Below are 20,207 nucleotides of genomic sequence, written 5' to 3' on the forward strand. Positions count from 1 at the left end.
AACAGAACATGAGAGATTTTTAGCAATTGGGCCTTCATATTTTGATAATTTTCCTATAAGGAGGCATCTGACCCATTCATCTTTTGCTGCCTGACCTTGGACAGCTCAGGTAACCATGCTGGGCTTTAGTATCCTCATTGGTAAAATGAGAGTTGGATTCCACCAGTAATTTTCAAACTACCCTCTTTGGAACCCCACAGCTCTGAAAATTCTTTAGGGAATTGGCAAAAACTGAAGTATTTGCAATTATTTTCTTCCTAACCATCAAAATTTAAATTGTCCTGAGCTTAAAAATTCCTTCCACATCTACAATTAAAAGAATGTGTTTATATAGGCATGGGGATAAAAGCTTTAACATAGAAAATGTTTTCTGTGACAAAGTGGGCTGGGTTTAATTCCAGGGTAACAGGGTATCTAAATGATGAAATTTTGGGAAAAAAAAAAAAGACTGTCTTTGCTCGTAGAACTTAAAGTTGACTCTTTGCTCATAGGACCTAAGACTGACATTATCATTCGTATGGGTATGCCCTGGGTTTTGACATATTTTCGTTAGGGCACCTAAGTTCTAAAGGGTTACTCTCCTTGTATCAAAACTTGTGCAATTACTAGGTTATTGTTAATTCTAATAATTCAGTATACTTCTTTAAGTAAAGAATACTTCTTACACATGGTCTTTTATTTATTTCTTACACAGTAGGTGTGTTTCACATTTAAAAATGTATTTGGCAGTATGGTGGTTCCTCAAAAAGTTAAAAATATGTTGTTCCATGGGAGGCTGGTAATATTGTATTTCCTAAAAACAACTAAAAACATAAAAGAAAAGTAAAAGGGAAAATAGTAAGATAAAAGTTAAAAGTTTTAAATCTGGGTGATAGGAATATAGGTGCTTATTGTTTTACTCTTTGTGTTTTTCTGCAGTTCTAGAAATGTAAAAAAAAAAAAAGTAAAATATAAATATCCAGCCACAGTTAAAAAAACTCTATGTTTTTTTAACTACAGAGCTACCCTATGATCCAGCAATTGTACTACTAGGTATTTACCCAAAGAATAAAAAAAATACTAATTTGAAGGGATATATGCACCTCAATGTTTATAGCAGCATTAAAAACAATAGCCAAGGGGCCCCTGGGTGGCTCAGTTGGTTAAGCGTCTGCTTTCAGCTCAAGTCATGATCTCAGGGTCCTGGGATCGAGCCCCGCATCGGGCTCCCTGCTCAGTGGGAAGCCTACTTCTCCCTCTCCCTCTGCCTGTCACTCTCCCCACTTATGCTCTCTCTCTCTCTCTCTCAAATAAATAAATAAAATCTTAGAAAAAAAACCCAATAGTCAAATTATGGAAAGAGACCAAGTGTCCATCGACTGATGAATGGATGCAGAAGTGGTATATGCAATGAAATATTACTCAGCCATAAAAAAGAATGAAATCTTGCCATTTGCAATGACATGGATGGGACTAGAGTATTATGCTAAGTGAAATAAGTCAGAGAAGACAAATACTATATGATTTCACTCCACTCATATGTGGAATTTAAAAAACAAAACAAATGATCATAGGGGAAAAAAAGAGAAGAAAAAAGAGAAGAAAACCAAGAAACAGACTCTTAGCTATGGAGAATAAACTGATGGGTGACAGAGGGGAGGTAAGTGGGGGATAGGTTAGGTGATATGGATTAACAAGGGCACTTGTGATGAGCCCTGGGTGTTGTATGGAATTGTTGAATCACTATATTGTACACCTGAAACTAATATTACACTGTATGCTAACTAACTGGAATTTAAATAAAAAATAAATTTAAAAAATAAAAATGTGTTTGGTATAAGATGATGTCTGTACCTTGCATGAGGACTAATTTTAGCTGAAACCTCCCTCATCTTACCTGTAACTTGTCTATTTATGGGTTTAAGGAGAGTAGTTATCCACATTCTATTTGTAGGAGGTCCTCTTTCACTTTTAAAAGAATCTAACTCTGATTCTGATATCTACTCTTGCTTATAACATGTCTTTCTACAGCTTCTCAACCTTCTCAAATGAGAAGTAGATTAGTACTAAGAAGGGAAGAGAAGATAAAATGTCATTTTGGGGAAGAGTGCTAATACCAGGTGGTGTTTGCTATCACCTTCAATGTGCTCTGGGAAATAGGACCAATAAGGTTGGATAAAATTATTACAAGAATCTGTGTGCTCAACATTTATTTTGACCTAAGCAAAGATAAATACTGGTTGGAGAATGTGGACTCCTGTGTCAAAGATGGAGTCAAAACAACACAGTCTCTTAAAATTCTAAGATTTTATCATTCTTGTTATAATAGAGTAACTAAAAGTTCCATATTATAGCAGCCAAACCCTAAAACTGTAAACTTCAGAAGAAAGTAAAGAAACAAAGGGCATCTGGAAAGTGGCAGCAATCTAAGAGTAAACGGGTTTTCAAGAATCTCAAAAAAAGTTTGCCCTGAAAAGGAACGACTTTCCACAGTTATTTAATATTGATACCAAACTGATTGGTTCTATACATAGAAACACCATAAGGGATTATTTTACACACTTACATACATACACATATACAGAATTAGAATCCGATGGTAAAAACCAAATGGAGCTATGCAAAGGTGATATTTTCTATGTTTTATTCATATCTAGTTTGTCACTTATCAACAGCTTTGTAACTAAATACAGATGTCTAACTGGACCCAATCTTAGACAATTAATTCTTTTATTGTCTAATGTGGAAAATGATGCACTGCTGTGAGAAAACTAGGGCTTCAAAGTCAGGTAGGCTTCGCTATGCCAGGCTACTCATGCTATTTACGTAGCTACGCAATCTTGCCCAGCCTCAACCTCATCTATATATTAAGCATTATACAACCATCGGCTTGTTATGAGGATAACAAAAAGTAATGTCGATAAGCTACCCACCAGAAAGCCTGGCAGGTCGTAGATTCTAAACAAATGTCACTATCTCTTCCTACAGAAAAATCTCAGGCAAAAGGTATACAAAGAGAGTAGAAATAATTTTAATTTTAATTTTTTTTTAAATTTAATTTTTAATTTTTAATTTTTCTGTTGAAAAACATAGTAAAAAGAATATTACACTCATAATTGGCTATTAACGGCACATAGGAATTGTTACTGACACATTTATCACTTATGTGAATGCTCTGAATTCCCAAACAGGTTTATCTTAATATTTCTACCATTAAGGCCAGGCCTTCACTGGTATTTGTGCATATTAACTTGACAACATCTGTATAAAACATATGGAAACAACTGTATATCTACTCTTTACAGGGGTATATAGTCATGGAATACTATGTTTTTTTCTCTTATGGAATATTTTATTTTATTGTATTTTAAATACATAAATTTTGATTTATTACAAAACAAAATACTCATCTTCACAGTGTCACATGATACACAGAGTTCAAACTTACAATCTCTGGCACCTATAAAGTTACTTTAGATGTTTTTTTCCATATGTTGAATATAAAGAGAATTCATTAAACTAACTGTGGAAGACCTTAGCAATCCTGGAAAGATAGTGACCTTAATGCAGCTTTCTCTTTCTTTACCAACTGTAACACACTAGCACATTTTGGCTGAAATAATGACTGAGACCCTCAGAAGTTACGTGCATGTCACTTTGAGATCTCTGAGAGACCTAGCTAAGAAAACTAACTGGGATAGGCCTTCATTGTGTGTGGTTGAGTGAGTACATGAAATCCGGTGCTGGAAAACCCCAGAATGGTAATGGTAGAGTGAATATTTGAGAAAGAGTTTGGCTTGCAGAGATCTGTACTTCATTCAAGTGTAAAGTTGCCACACAGACTCACTTGAGGCCGATTCTCCCTGGCCAGCAAGAGGCTAAGAAAGACCAGAATGAGTGAGCCCTCAAGTCTGGGAAGGTAAAGAGAGATGGGAGAACAGGAAGAACATTTTTTAGGTTCTCCCCAAGTTTTTGGTGGCCTGTGTCTTTCTACATTTTTGGTCCGTGTGGGGAACACTGATTTACTTTCTGACATTTTGGAGGGCTGGTGTTGCTAGAGGTACCTAAAAGACAGATCTAATCAAGATAGAAAGAAAAAAAATGGAAAGAGCATCTGGAGACAGTGAGAGCAGGCTGAAAACCCACCCAGTGAAATAAAGCTGCCAGAGAGGACAGAAATAAACCCAAACAGAAAAACAGAAGAAATACCTAAGACAATACAGTTACAGTAGTTTCTGAAAACATAAAACAAAACAAAGAAGTAAGCACAATATCTACATGATTCCTTCTAAACAATTCAAGGGACTGGAAGATAACATTGTCACTGCTAAATCCTGAATCTGTATCTTAGAAGGCCATGTAGGGGGTATCTTTGTGATGCATGAGCAAAATGTTAAGAAGATACAAATTGATAGAAAAAAGCAATTGAAGAAAAATAAAGACTCAGGAGACTTGCCATAGGCAATAAGAGTTTCAAAAGAAGGAAGAGGAAAAATATAGAGAAAAGAAAATATACAAATAATAAGGAGATAATTTCCCTGAAAGGAAGATCTAATGCCAATGCCAACTGAAAGAGCTTACGGATTTCCAGGCCAGGCTGATAAGAAAAGGGTCAAACCTCAGCATGTTCTGGTAAAATCCTTCAACTCCAAGGACAAGGTAAAATTATCCTTCAAGCTCTCAGAGAGAAAGGAGAAAATAGGAACACAGGACAAAACCCACCTGAACCACTGGTAGCAAGAAGATGGTAGAATAGTATCAGGACATAACCGAGAGAAAGGACGATGGCACGTGAGAACCCTGAGCTCCTCCCAGACATCACTCAGCAGAAAGGAAGAAAGCAAGTTATTTGAGGAACAACAACAATTCCTCTGGTCTGTCATCCATAAATCCCATCTGAGGAAAATAACTGAAATAAGTCTCAAACCAACCAAAATAACCAGATTACCACAGGACCAGTTTTATAGCCCACCTTTCTCTAATTTCCTATCACCTCCTACCTCACCTGCCAAGACCATTCACTGGGAGCACTAGGAACTGGAGTGTGGAAAAAGTGGCAGGAGATAGATGAGCAGACCATGCCTCCCTCGCCACTGCTACTCCCGAAGCTGTAAATTCAGGGAGGAGTGGAGGTTTGAATTGGATTTGAAATTGAAATCATAAATTGGAACTAACTGGACTTAAAACCTGAATTGTGTAAATTAAGATTCTTCTAACAGGAGAACGAGGGGAAAGCTATGTGATTTGCTCAAGCTGTTGGTAATGAATAAGAAAAGAAGAATGACAGTAGTTATCGAAAAATAAAACCAATTTCTATTTGTACTATATCGAAGATAGACCATCCAGTAAGCCATTTCTATTTGTATTTTAAGGAATTATACAGGTGACCTTTGAGCAACATGGGTTTGAACCCACTTATATATGTATTTTTTGACACAGTACAGTGTTGTAAATTGATTTTTTCTTCTTTATGTTTTTCTTAGCAACTTTTTCTCTTCTCTGGCTTACTTTATTGTAAGAATACAGTATATAATATATATAACATACAAAATATGTGTTAATTGTCTATGTTATCAGTAAGGCTTCTGGTCAATAGTAGGCTGTTAGTAATTGAGTTTTTGAGGGAGTTAAAAGGTATACACACAATTTCAACTATACAGGTGGAGTTGATGCCCCTACCCCCACATTGTACAAGGGTCACCTGTATGTGCATCCTTACATACACTATGCGGAGAGCCTGGGTGCAACAGAGAAAGAGGCAAAAAACAAAGATGAGAGATGAGATAGAAGATATATTTCTTAGAAGAGTAGGGATTCTTCCAAGTTCCCTGGATATCTAGTTTGAATACTGTCAACAGGAATCAATATATTTCCCATTGCAGCTTGCTGAAAGTAAAATGAGATCAGTTAATCAAAGAAGAGCAATTCGAAATAAGCTTACATTGTATCTTATGTAGCGGCAAAATAAGCTATTTGAAAAGTAAAAACTAATTGCTAGAACAGAAGCTGAAGATACATTTCAGGAATACATAATTTTGCAAAATAATAAGTTTTAGAATATGCTATTCCCTACATTTTTCTTGTATTTTTAAAAAGATATTCATTATGAAATAGACTCTTCAACTGTGGGTCACCAACACCTTCAAGAAACTAATCAAAACACTCTCTCTCTTTCTCCACAGCCCCCTTACTTCGGTCCTCTGTCCTAACTCTCTCTTTTGAACATTCTCTGTCTCACTGAAAAATTGACTCTTGTCTGTATGATGGTGTTCTTTGTCAGCAGTTGATTTTCTTTTCCTTTCTTTTTTTTAAATTGATATAAAATTGGCATATAACATGTGAGTTTCAGGTGTACAACATTGTAATTTGACATCTGTATATACTACAAAGTGATCACCACCAAAGGTGTAATTATCATCCATCACCATACAACTGACCCCTGCTTTCACACATTTTGCCCACCTGACAACATCCTTCCACTCTAGTAACAATCAATCTGTTCTATCTGTGAGTTTTCGCATTATTTTATTTGTTCATTTGTTTTGTTTTCTAGATTTCACACATGAATGAAATCATATGGTATTTGTCTTTTTCCATCTGAATGACTTCACTTAGTGTTATACCCTTTAGGTCCATCTATGTTGTTGCAAAAGGCAAGATTTTATTCTTCTTTATGGCTGAATAATATTCCATTATATATACATATAACACATTCTCTTTAGCCATTCATCCATAGATGAATACTTAAGTTATTTTCATGCCTTGGCTATTGTAAATAATGCTGCAATAAACATAGGGGTGCATATATCTTTTCAATTAGTATTTTCATATTCTTTAGATAAACACTCAGAAGTGGAATAACTGGATCATATGGTAGATCTATTCTTAATATTTTGAGACATCTCTATACTGTTTTCCATAGGGGTTGAGCCAATTTACATTCCTACTAACAGTGTATAAGAATTTGCTGTTCTCCACATCCTCTCCAACACTTATTTCTTGTCTGTTTGATAATAGTCATTTTAACAGGTGTGAGGTTATATCTCATTATGGTTTTGATTTGAATTTTCCTAAGAATTAGTGATGTTGGACATCTTTTATTTTGTTTTATTTTTTTAAGATTTTATTTATTTATTTGACAGAGAGAGAGAGACAGCGAGAGAGGGAACACAAGCAGGGGGAGTGGGAGAGGGAGAAGCAGGCTCCCCGCTGAGCAGGGAACCCGATGCGGGGCTCAATCCCAGGACCCTGGGATCATGACCTGAGCCGAAGGCAGCCCACTTAACTGACTGAGCCACCCAAGCGCCCCTGTTGGACATCTTTTAATGCACCAGCTGGCCATCAGTATGTCTTCGGAAAAATGTCTGTTCAGATAATCTGTCCGTTTTTTAATAGGGTTGTTTGGGTTTTTGTTGTTGTTGTTAGTTATATGAGTTCCTTTTATACTTTGGAGATTAGTTCCCTATCAGATGTATGATTTGCAAATATTTAGTAGGTTGCCTTTTTATTTTGATGATGATTTCCTTTTCTGTGCATAAGTTTTTTTAGTTTGAAGTAGTGTCATTCATTTACTTTTATATCTGTTTGCCTTGCCTTTGGAGTCAGATCCACATTGCTTAGACTGATGTCAAGAAGCTTATCATCTATTTTTTCTTCTGGAATTTTAGGTCTGCAGGTCTTATATGCAAGTCTTTAATCCATTTTGAGTTAATTTTGCATATGGTGTAAGACAGTGACCTAGTTTCATTCTTTTGCATGCAACTGTCCAGTTTTCCCAGCACCATTTGTTGAAGAGATTATTCTTTCACCATTGGATGTTCTTGGCTCCTTTGTTGTAAATTAATTGTCCGTATATTTTGTGGGTTTTCTTCAGGGCTCTTAATTCTATTCCACTGATCTGTTTTTATGCCAATACCTTACTGCTTTGATTACTATAACTTTGTAGTCTAGGGATTACGACATCTTTTGTAATATCAAGGAGTGTGTGATTCCTCTACCTTTGTTCTTCTTTCTCAAGACTGCTTTGGGTATTGGAATCTTCTTTGGTTCCATACAGATTTTAGAAATCTTCCTTCTACTTCTGTGAAAAATGCAATTGGAATTTTGGCAGGGATTGCACTGAATTTGTGGATTGCTTTAGGTAGTATGGACATTTTAACAATATTAATTCTTCCAATCCGTGAGCACAGAATATCTTTCCACTTACTGCATCTTCATTTTATTTCATCTGTATCTTACAGTTTTCAGTATAGGTCTTTACCTCCTTGGTTAAATTTATTCCTAGGTATTTATTCTTTATAATGCAACTGTCAATGGGATTGCTTTCTTAATTTCTATTTCTGATAGTTTTTTACTAGTGTATAGCGCTGCCACAGATTTCTGTATATTGATTTTGTATGCTACAATTTTACTGAATTCACTTATTAGTTCTAACACCTTTTTTTTTTTTTTTGGTGAAGACTTTAGGGTATTCTATATATAGCACCATGTCATTTGCAAATAGTAACAGTTTTACCTTTCCTTTCTGTTTTAGATGGCTTTTATTTCACTTTCTTGTCTTATTCCTGTGGCTACAGCTTCCAAAACTATGTTGAATAAAAGTGGCAAGAGTGGGAAACCTTGTCTTGTTCCTGATCTTAGAGAAAATCTTTCAGTTTTTCACCATTTAGTATGATGTTACCTGTGGGCTTGTCATATATGGCTTATATTTAGATACTTTGCCTCTATGCCCACTTTGTTAAGAGTTTTTACCTTAAATGGATGTTAGATTTTGTAAATGTTCTTTCTGCAACTATTGAGATTGTCATATGACTTTTATCCTTTTTGTTGTTGTTGTTAATGTAGTGTATTATGCTGATTGATTTACAGATGTTGAACCATCCTTGCATCCTTAGAATAAATCCCATTTGATCATGGTGTATGATCCTTTTAAGGTATTGCTGAACTTGGTTTGCTAATATTTTGTTGAGGATTTTCATCAGGGATATTGGCCTGCAATTTTCTTTTTTTTGCTGTGCCCTTGTCTAGTTTTGGTATCAAAGTAATGCTGACCTTATAAAATGGGTTTTGAGGCATTCTTTCCTCTTCAATTTTTTTGGAAGAATTTGAGAAGGATAAGTATTAAATCTTCTTCAACTGTGGGATAGAATTCACTGGTGCAACTGTCTGATCTTGGACTTTTGTTTGTTGAGAAGTTTTGATCAACAATTCAATCTCCTTACTAGAAATTGGCCTACTCAAATTTTTTATTTCTTCATGATTCAGTCTTGGAAGATTGTGTGTTTCTAGGAATTTATTCATCTCTTATCTGATTTGTTGGCATATAATTGTAATAGTTTCTTATAATCCTTTGTATTTATGTGATATGAGTTGTAACTTTCCTCCTTCACTTCTGATTTTATTTGCTTGAGTCCTCTCTATTTTTCTTAGTGACTTAGTGAGTCTAACTAAAAATCTGTCAATTTTGTTTATCTTTTCAAAGAACCATGTCTCCTAGCACTAACAGGCTAGAGGAAAATTCCAAAATAGTGCCTGCCAGCGCCAGTATTAGCAAGTCAGAATGAGATCACAAAAATGGCATATGTTAGTGTCTCTGTCCCAGAGAGAGTCCCAACAAGTTCCTGCTTCTTCAGCAGACACCCCAAAATAGTAAGTGGGTCTCCTTCACACATGGTCCAATTGCTTATCCAACTGGTGTTTTTATGCTGAGTCATGGGATGAGTTAGTCTATGTGCGAGCCCTTTAAGAGTGTGTTCTCCCATTTCCTAAAGTTCTGTGGTTTTCTTGGACATAATCCCTGTTGGTTTCCAAAGCCAGGCTTCTTGGGGGCTCATCTGTCCTAATCAGAATCTATGGTTGGGGTACCTGATGTGGAGCATAGACCTCTCACTTCTCAGGGAAAAGATCTGCATTTTTGAGATCTCTCCTAACTGTGGATTGCTGTGCCTATGTGGCGAGGGTGGTGTTCCTGGGAAGACCATTGTTTGCTAATATTTTGTTGAGGATTGCCTCTGCCACTCCTATCCATTTTGACAGTGCATTTTGACACTGTCCTTTTATTCTTTGCTGTGAAGGCTTCAGTCATCCAAGTTTCAGATTTTTTTCTGAGGAAATTACTCCATATGTGGTGGTAAATTTTTTGTGTCCACAAGAGGATGTGAGCTCAGGATCTTCCTACATTGCCATCTTGAACCCCTCCTAGGAAACAATTCTGATTTTTCTTGACTCTAGAATTAACACTTTCTATTTGATCAACATTGCCCGGTCCATCATTACTATTGTCCATATTATCTAATCTGGTCTCCCATTTCCCATTCTCTCTTAAATATGTCTCCATAATATTTATCTTTTAAATCTTGAAGATAGTTTTCTGGTTATTAAATTCTACACGGGCAGTGACTGATGTAACACAAATTCCTAGAATCATGCGTAGCATATATTTGATGTTCAGAAATATTTGTTGAATTGAATTTAAACAAATCTTTTGCCTTGCATTATTTAGACCACTGATACTACTTACTTAAATTATTGACTCAGTTAAAAATTATACATTTATTTAACAGATTCTGATTATTGAGCTACTTTTCTGCCGTGATTCATTTTTTGTACCAAATTCTTCAATAATCATAAGTCTTTTTAAGTTGCTTCCAACTATAAAAGTATTTTCAGGTCAGTGTTGGCATATGTTTGTTATGTACCTGTGTACAAGTGCAGGATTAGCATTCAGTAAATGTTCTGAATACAATATAAAATTTCTATTTGATCCTCTACAAATTCCCTTATACTACAAACAGAAGAAGTTAAGAAGTGAAGATTTTTTTAAAGATATTTTTATTTTTTAAGTAATCTCTACACCCAACATGGAACTTGAAACCACAACACTAAGATCAAGAACTGCACACTCTACTAATGGAGCCAGCCAGGTGCCCCAAGAGGTGAAGATTTTTGCCTTGACGATCAGATCCTGTATCCTTAGGAACTACAGATCTTTAATAATACAGATAACCTTAGGAATGTTGCTAAGCCTTCATGTTAACGACTACTATTGGAATTGCAAAAGTAGTTATTGAGATTTAATGCCAGTTAATGGGGAAGAAGTAAATTATCAAGTTGAAATCAAGATGGTGAAAGACTACATCAAAAACTAATGATGTAATGTATGGTGATTAACATAACATAATTAGAAAAAAAAAAGATGGTGAAAGAAACAGGAGAATGATGCTGGGCAACTAAAAAGCAATAAAAACTCCTGAAAAGAGTGGCCTTGGAGAATTCAGATCCTTGACATCAAATGAGACCAGAAATCACTAGTGATAAATTGTTTCTTAAGATAGAAAAGAGATTATCACATCCTGACTCTAGATTCATAAAGTGAACATTTGATTATTTGTACTGTGAGGAGTAAGAAGATACTTGCGTTAAGATTTGTAGAAAATCAAAATCAAAATCAAATCCACTTTTCTTTTTATCTGCTTTCTGGGTTATGCCAGTCAATTAGCAATACTAAAGTGGCCTTGCATCTCAACAACAATAATAATAATAAATTATATTATTACAGTGGTATTCTAATTAATTATATCTTGTTATTATAATAATTTTATTCTAATTAATTATATAATAGTAATCATTATTAGCTCTGTTCTAAGAATAAGTAATAATTTTAATTATTTCCTAAGTCATAGGTCTGTATTATCTATTACGACTTATCAGATAAGAAATCGTCAATGTTAGTTGGTTATAAATGTCTCCAAATACAATCAGAATATTATCTTAGTACTATAGCAATACAGGAAGTATTTCTGAGCAAGTAATAATTACATAAATACATGTGGCTTTGTGCTTAGTGCTATTAGTTACCACACCATTAGAATATGGTTAATTATGAGAAAGAAAAGAGACTCAATTGTTTTGAAGAGAGCAATCTGAGGAAACTTTTTTTTTTAAATTTTATTATGTTATGTTAATCACTGTACATTACATCGTTAGTTTTTGATGTAGTGTTCCATGATTCATTGTTTGTGTATAATACCCAGTGCTTCATTCAGTACATGCCCTCTTTAATACCCATCACCAGGCTAACCCATCCCCCACCCCCTCCCCTCTAGAACCCTCAGTTTGTCTCCCCCTCCGATTTGCCCCCCTTCATTTTTCCCTTCCTACTTTTTTTTTTTAACATATAATGTATTATTTGTTTCAGAGGTACAGGTCTGTGATTCAACAGTCTTAAACACAATTCACAGCGCTCACCATAGCACATACTCTCCCCAATGTCTATCACCCAGCCATCCCATCCCTCCCACCCCCCACCACTCCAGCAACCCTATCTGAGGAAACTCTTGCAACATTTTAACAACAAACCCAGCAGTGTGGGAATGATATCCAGGTTATGGGTTCTGGTCCCTCTCTGCATTGAACTTTATTTTTTTTATTCTGTTGCTGATCATTACCTTGCCTGTAGGATGTTGTTGCTATACATGCTACACTCCTGCCATCAGCCAGCCAATATGTATCTGCCATTTCCCACCTTGTACATAGGTCTTGCAAATTATCATTATTTTTGCTTGTTGGTGGGTTTTTATTTAATACATTGTTTTCCCTACATATTCTCTTGCATAAAACACTCTGACCAAATTTTCACTTTTTATTAAATTATAGCATGAATTTCAGGGATACATTCTTATATTTATAATCTTTCAGAGCTTTATAAAAATTTTATTAGTGCATGAAAGTCTATATCTTCTATCTCCTAGAATGAAAATACTCTGCTTTTCTTTTCTATTTTCCTTATATCTACTTCCCTGTATGATTGTTAATAACGATCAGTGTCATTTTCCCATTTCGGAGCTAGGATTACAGTCTTTGAAGAAGAGAAGGCAAGAATGTCCTCTCTTTGCTTTTTAAAGAGGAAAAGCATTTACTTTTCTTCCATAGTCACACTCCTGAGAGGTTTCCTACACAGTTTTCTAATCTCAAACCTGAAATGATATAATATGCCCTAATTGCCCCATTTCAAGAATCACCACTGTCACCAAGACATACATCCAATCTGATGTAGGAAAGAAATAACCTGGAATGATGCATTTTTTTCTGTGTTGAATTGTGTTAATATATTGTATTCTCTTGCTAATGTACAATATACTGTATTCTATGTTGAATATTACATATATATGTATATCTATATAATACCTTTTCTTTAAGTGACAAAACCTCTAGCAATGATCATTAGAGACTTATCCTAGTTATGACAAATTGTTTTCAAATTCTGTCAACTCTGATAATATTCTAGTGTTGTGTAGCATACTGTGCTGAGATTCTGGGGCCATGCCAGGGCTTGGTAGAAATGAGCACTGTGATCTCTTAATTCTGTCAACAACTAACTGTTGAGCCGGTAACAAAGTCATCTATTTGTTTGTTATCTGTGACCTAGACCTAATTTCCTGGTTGTGTGGAGAACCATCCTTTCATCTTTTCTATGAAAGAATGAATAAACTCACATTCAATGAGCAGAATTTTGCTAAACCCTCCTAAATTCTAATTATGAGACAATGTATTATGTTCAATCATGAGCTAATTATTAAGCATTATTAAAACTTACTAACTCAACTTAATTGAAGGTGAGAGTTAACCAGTAGGAAAATGAAATACAATGCCATTATTTTATTTATTTATTTATTTTTTAAATTTATTTATTTATTTGAGAGAGAGAGAGTGAGAGACAGAGAGCATGAGAGGGGGGAGGGTCAGAGAGAGAAGCAGACTCCCCGCCGAACAGGGAGCCCAATGCGGGACTCGATCCCGGGACTCCAGGATCATGACCTGAGCCAAAGGCAGTCGCTTAACCAACTGAGCCACCCAGGCGCCCCCAGTGCCATTATTTTAAAGTTGGAAAAGGGGAAGTTGTAGTCAGGGATCCCAGGGAAGTCTCATTCACAAACTACAATGTAAATGTTATCCCCTAGCCTTGTGTAAGGGGTAATCTGCACAACTATATGTGACAGTCCTAGTGTCTGAGCTATAAGTGAAAGGAGTATGATAAAATATAATGATAATAATGACAACATTTGTTTACCGCTTTATACACGACAAAGGAAAGAGAAAGGCATTAGCATTACTGAAACATAGATTAGGATTTTATATCCTTTTGTCACTATTTGTCAAATGATTTAATATGCTTAATCTGTATTTGTATGCCAAATTAGCAATAAGTGAAAACTTTAATAGAGTATCTGCTCAAAGTATTAGAGATTTAAAATTAGAAGAATTCAATTTATTGATATTTTATTGACGTGCCACTCTACTTGTTTTGATAAGACTGTGGTAACTGGAGGGAGACCAGCAAGTTAGAAATTTTTTCCCAAGGTAATAATAATGGTTTTTCTCTTAACAATTCATTTAAAGTACTAAAACTGTGTTGTTTTCGAACAGCTTACCACATTCAGACATTTCATGACAAGTTGTATGTTCCGAAGTCAGCAGTCTTGAACAACTACAACCTCTGGACATAGGGCACATTGGATAAATGCTGGATAACATAAAAGAAGGGCAAGGAAGGTAAAAACTCTATGGAAAGACACTCCATTTCATAGAGGAATTAGATGGTAGTCCTATTCTACATTAGCTTTCTATGTGGTTCTAACATGCCTCTTACTGGCTATAATTCTTCACCTATTTTATTTGTCAATTTTAATGTCCTGATACATTAGCATTTCTATAGACTTTAATATTGAATGTCAAAAGAAACCTGGATCAGCAAGTAATTTTTTTATAATAAAAAAAGAACTGGCAGTTCATATTTGCCCCCCCGTGGTTCTAGTGAAAGATGAAGTAGACAGTTGCCATCCTTTTCTTGGTGCTGAGGCAAACAAGGCAGATGGGAAAAATTTATCAAGTAGGACTTCCACCGATTGTAGAATTTACTAATACAACATTGAGAGCTATCAGAATAGTTATTTATTTAACTAAATAAAATCTATTTACTTATTTATTGAGAGAGAGTGCGAGCATGAGATGGGGGGCTGGTGTGGGTGGCTGGGGAGGGGGAGAGGGAGAGAGAATCTTAAGCAGACTCCACACTGAGCCCAATGTAGGGCTTGATCTCACAACCCTGAGATCACAACCTGAGATGAAACCAAGAGTCAGAGGCTTAACTGACTGCACCACCCAGGCTCCCCTATTTATTTTTTAAAAAGCTTATTCAGGGGCATCTGGGTGGTTCAGTCGGTTGAGTGTCTAACTCTTGATTCTGGCTCAGGTCGTGATCTCAGAGTTGTGAGATTGAGCCCTGCCTTGGGCTCCATGTTCAGTGGAGAGTCTGCTTCTCTCTTTCCCCTTTTCCCCCAGCCCTCCCTGCACTGGCATGCTCTCTTTCTCACCAAAATAAATAAATCTTTAAAAAAAATCTTAAAAAAAAAAACCCCAAACCAAAAGCTTATTCATTCAATCATTTATTCACCCATACAAAAAATATTAAGTGTCCTCATGTGTCTGGCAGAGTTTAAAACAGGGGAATAAAGCAGTAAAACGAGACAATAATCCCACCCTCATGACATTTATATTTTAGCAGGAAAACCAACAATAAACAAATAAGTAATATATATACGTATGTGTATATATATAGAACAAGTTATAAAAGCTATGAGGAAAATTAAGTAAGTGAAGAGGGCTAAAGCATGATAAGACAATAAATTGCAGGGTTAATTAAGGGGCTAGTGATATTGTGAACAAAATATAATAGGATTGTACAAATGCAGGGAGGTTACTTTAGACCGTGTGGTCAGGGAAGAATTTCCTGCATTGCTAAAATGAGCTGAGACCTGAATGACAATTGTGTCAGTATTTTGGAGAAGAATCTTCAAAGGCCCTTAGTGAGGCGTGAGCCTGGAGAGCCTGGCGTGCGGGATGAACAGAAGCCAGCATGTCTGGAGTGCACAGAGTGAGCAGTCGGTCAGGCAGGGAGAAAATCCGAGATAGGCAGGAGCCGGTCATATTGGCCAATGTGAGATTTTCGTTCCTCATCTGGATGTGTATATATAAAGCATCTTAATTGTGGGGTACTATTCCTCCAACTTGACCCAAATAGCTATTTTATGTCTCTGCATCACTCCTGGTGCCTATTAATCAGCCATCCCATCAGTCAGACCCTCAAACAAATAATTATTGTGCCATGCACGATGCTAAATGATGGGAATACAAGAGAGACACTGCTAGCCCTGCCCTCATGGAGTCTATATTTCAGTGGAGAAGTTATAAATGAAATTATTACACGTATCACAAGGTCTAGAAGTAGGCGAGATGTATTACCGGCATTTATAATAAAATAGGGTTAACCTAGCCCACAACTTAGATCCAATATATATGTAGCAATGAAATAGTGTTTCGTCTTACATATTTAATCTCAGAAAGTCATTCCAAGATTCTATCTACCACAACAATAAAATAGATTAAAAGCATCCCTTTAAATGGTGCGTGATAATTTTCTATGTCCTTTCATATACATTACCCTATTTAACATTCACAATAACTGTGATAGAGGTCAGTCAGTTATAATTATTTTTTTAAAGATGAAGAAGCTGAAGCTCTGAGAATTTAAATTATTTGTCTACAGGCATGAAATGAGTTAGTAATGTAGGTGGTCCTAGCCTTTTTCTATACCACTTATATCACTAGAGGTCTGATCTGAGCTAAGTATAGTAAAACTGCTTACCCAACAGCACTAGGCATTTAGTTTGGATGCAAAAGGAAGAGAGAAGATAACAACCTTGTGCTTATGAAATATTGGATCTGTTTAGGAAGGTGTTCTGATAAGCACCAGGTAATAAATTGTGCAGAAATTCTGCATGCATATAAAGTTAGGGAATAGCCAGAGTAATATGGGATTATTCTATAACCTTGTCTTGATAGAAATTTTTAAACTGGGCATATAAATACATTATGTGGTTGGATTTTGACGCTTTTACATTTCGAAATTCTGTTTTTTTTTTCCTTTTCCCATTCTCAAAATCACTGCCAGTCAATGAATCTTACCCATCATTTCCTCTGAGTTCATTGCTTACTTTAGAAATCTACAGTGTTTCTTTCTTTTTTTTTTTTTAAAGATTTTATTTATTTATTTGAGAGAGAGAGAGATAGCGAGAGCAGGAACACAAGCAGGGGGAATGGGAGAGGGAGAAGCAGGCTTCTTGCTGAGCAGGGAGCCTGATGTGGGACTCGATCCCAGGACCCTGGGATCATGACCTAAGCCGAAGGCTTAAGGACTGAGCCACCCAGGCGCCCTACAGTGTTTCTTCATTGAACAGATTAATCTTAGCTACTCTCTTTCTCCTCTGCCAAAGACTTCTGCCCAGGCACTCCAGAAAACTTTACTCAGCATTCTCTTCCAATTATCTTATTCCCTGCTCTAAGCCCCAATGCCAAGATTTCTATTTGAATGACCTCTTCCTAGAATGCTAAATTGTCAACCTTTATAAAAGCTTCATTCATTTAACCTTCCCCTATTTCTTAGAAAATTAGTAGAGAATTCTATCCAATATGCAACCCTGAGTTTGCTGCCTTACTTAATGAACACTCTCTGTTGCTCTCATAGAGTGCAATGAGTTTATTTTTCCAATTTTTGTTTGATGTCAACAAATGTCTGGCTCTATTAATATTGATTATTTTACATTATGTTTTATAATGAGCCAGCACCTGGCATAATGTCACGTAACAGTACATTTGATATTTTCAAGTAACATCATTGTCTTGTTGCATATATTACATATCTAATCTCTTTCCCCTGCCATTGTACCTGCAAATGCTTTTTCCATTAATTAAAAATTGCCAAGAAAACATGTCAACTACCAAGTGATTAAGACACAAGAGAAAAGCATGCAACTTCAATTATATATTTGTGTTTATGTGCTAATTGTCTTATTCTTCATGACTGTGACCTGGTGATGTACGGAGGACACTGTCAAACCTTGGTTATGCAGCAACATGCCAGGTCCCGTGCTAAGCGTTTGTTGTATTCTATTTTATTTTACCTTCTTATCAACTACACAAATGATTAGTTTGCAATATGACTCTCCGTCTAAAAAGTCAGTGAAGACCAAAGGCACACTTGAAAAAGAAAAGGTATGAGAAACATCTTTGTGAAAAATGAAAGACACTTACGGGAACCAGGAATTTTTTAATCTCTTCCAATGCATGACTCATTCGTGAATAAGCTTCCCCAGGTGGAGCAAACACTTCAATTAATACATGAAGTTCATCACTCAAGTGGGCATATTTGGCTTCCCCACTCTTCCTTAATTCTTCTTCCTGTGAAAGAGGTTATTTTTAGAAATACAAATCCACCCATTTTGCACTGATTTAACATTTACTGAGGATATGACAAAAGGGCATAATCTAAGCAAATTTTCCATAAGTATAAACCCTTTGAGAAATAAAAATCTGGTACAAGCCATTTAAAGATTTTAAAATCATCTTTGAGTGTTTGAATGATTTTTTAAAAAGCTGGCATAATTATCATCTACAATGGATTTTAATCAGCTAAATGAAAATGCTAACCCCCTGAAAAGAAGTTACAGAAATGCCGTTAAGTTTTAGTGTACACTACTATATTGAGGAAGAAAAGGATTGTTTTTGCATCTGATGAGTAATATTTTGCAGATAATTAACTAAAGATTATCACTGTTCTTTAAGAAAACAAGAAATTTCGGGGCACCTGGGTGGTTCAGTCCGTTAAGCATCTGCCTTCGGCTCAGGTCATGATCCCAGGGTCCTGGGATCGAGTCCCACGTCGGGCTCCCTGCTCAGCAGGGAGTCTGTTTCTCTCACTCTCTCTCTGTCTCTCTGTCCGCCCCCGCCCCCCGCTCATGTCCGCACGCTCTCTCTCAAATAAATAAATAAAATCTTAAAAAAAGGAAAACAAGAATTTTCTAGCTGTTTTTTGAGATGCAGTGAAAAGGTTACTTGTTCTCCATTAAAGTAGGCAAAACCAAGGCTTATCTTCCAGCCTATGCGCCCATTGGCCCAGATTGTCATCTAGCTTCATACCTGCATCTTCTGTCATTTGCTGCCTCATTTTGGTCAACAGGAGTATATTAAAGGGGTTGCGGTTAAGCATTATGTTGGCATTGATTCTGCATGAGCTATATTTCCTCAGCTTAACGAACAACAACACATTATTGTTAGATCAGATTTTTCGTAGTACTGTACCCAAGCAATTATTGCGGCCTGATTAATTCAGTGCAGGTGCAGAGCAAATCAGTACACGACCTATATACTTTGCTAATGAATGCCAGGTAGTTGACGTCTATCAGCTCTAATCTCACAATAACCTTGCCCATTATTCACAACTCAGATTAGGGAACTGAGTTTAAAGACCTCAAGTAGCTCCAGCAAAGTTGGGATACAAACCTAGTTCATTTTGCAACCAGACTTGCATTTGTCTAGGGTTTTCATGGAAGCAAAATTTGGTGAAAATAGTAACATAGATAATATTAATTAATGTTTTACTCTTCCTGACTCCCTTCCCCAGTAAACTAGTAGTTGTTTCACTAAATTTCAAAGGATAAACATTAAACGACAAAGTAATTTTTAGTTTTATTTGGGGATTGATTAGAAAAGCAACATGAATAGACCTTATCTGGATAAATAAAAGCAAATTTGCTATTGATTTCTTATAAATTAAATATGTGACCCATGTTAGTGTGCTTATCTGATAGAAATGTCCATCATTTCAATACATGAAGGATCCGTGAAAAAGATGGGAAGGTGTGACTGCTCTTCTGTCCCTCCCCCATCTACTCAAATCTCTCTAACAGCCACACCTTTCAGCCTGGTAATCCACTCTCCATGTCCCTAAGCATACTTTCCATCTCTACCCAGGAGTTTTTAACTTAAAAGGGTTTTCTTAGTGCCCATTTCTCAGTTTAGGGAGAAGCAGCACCTGCCTCAACAACTATGCACTCACAGGGTGTAGTAAACATTTCTTTCCTCTTGGGGTTCTGCTGCGAGGCAAGCTGCTCCCTATCTCTGGGGTCAGCTTCATTTGCACCGATGTGATCAGGTGGTTAAATCAGAGGAGTCTTCATACTGCCCCCTTCTCCATGCTTCCTGAGCTGATTTCCCACTGGTTATCAAGGGCTACTTGCTAGACAATTTTTTTTTAAAGATTTTATTTATTTATTTGAGAGAGAGAATGAGATAGAGAGAGCATGAGAGGGGGGAGGGTCAGAGGGAGAAGCAGA

The 20,207-nt window shown here is 36.2% G+C and overlaps 1 protein-coding gene across 1 annotated transcript in view; it reads right to left on the reverse strand.

Annotated features, from left to right (window-relative positions):
- The window catches only part of KHDRBS2 (KH RNA binding domain containing, signal transduction associated 2), a 567,314-nt gene that overhangs the window by 259,284 nt on the left and 287,823 nt on the right, over positions 1 to 20,207 (reverse strand). The window contains exon 4 of the mRNA XM_045867060.3: positions 18,127 to 18,273. Coding sequence (XP_045723016.1) covers positions 18,127 to 18,273 — 147 coding nt within the window. The remainder of the gene's footprint in view (positions 1 to 18,126; positions 18,274 to 20,207) is intronic.

Source organism: Mirounga angustirostris, unplaced genomic scaffold, assembly GCF_029215605.1.
Source record: "Mirounga angustirostris isolate CCGP_5_RB_7025 unplaced genomic scaffold, mMirAng1.0.hap1 SCAF_8, whole genome shotgun sequence".
Taxonomy (NCBI): domain Eukaryota; kingdom Metazoa; phylum Chordata; class Mammalia; order Carnivora; family Phocidae; genus Mirounga; species Mirounga angustirostris.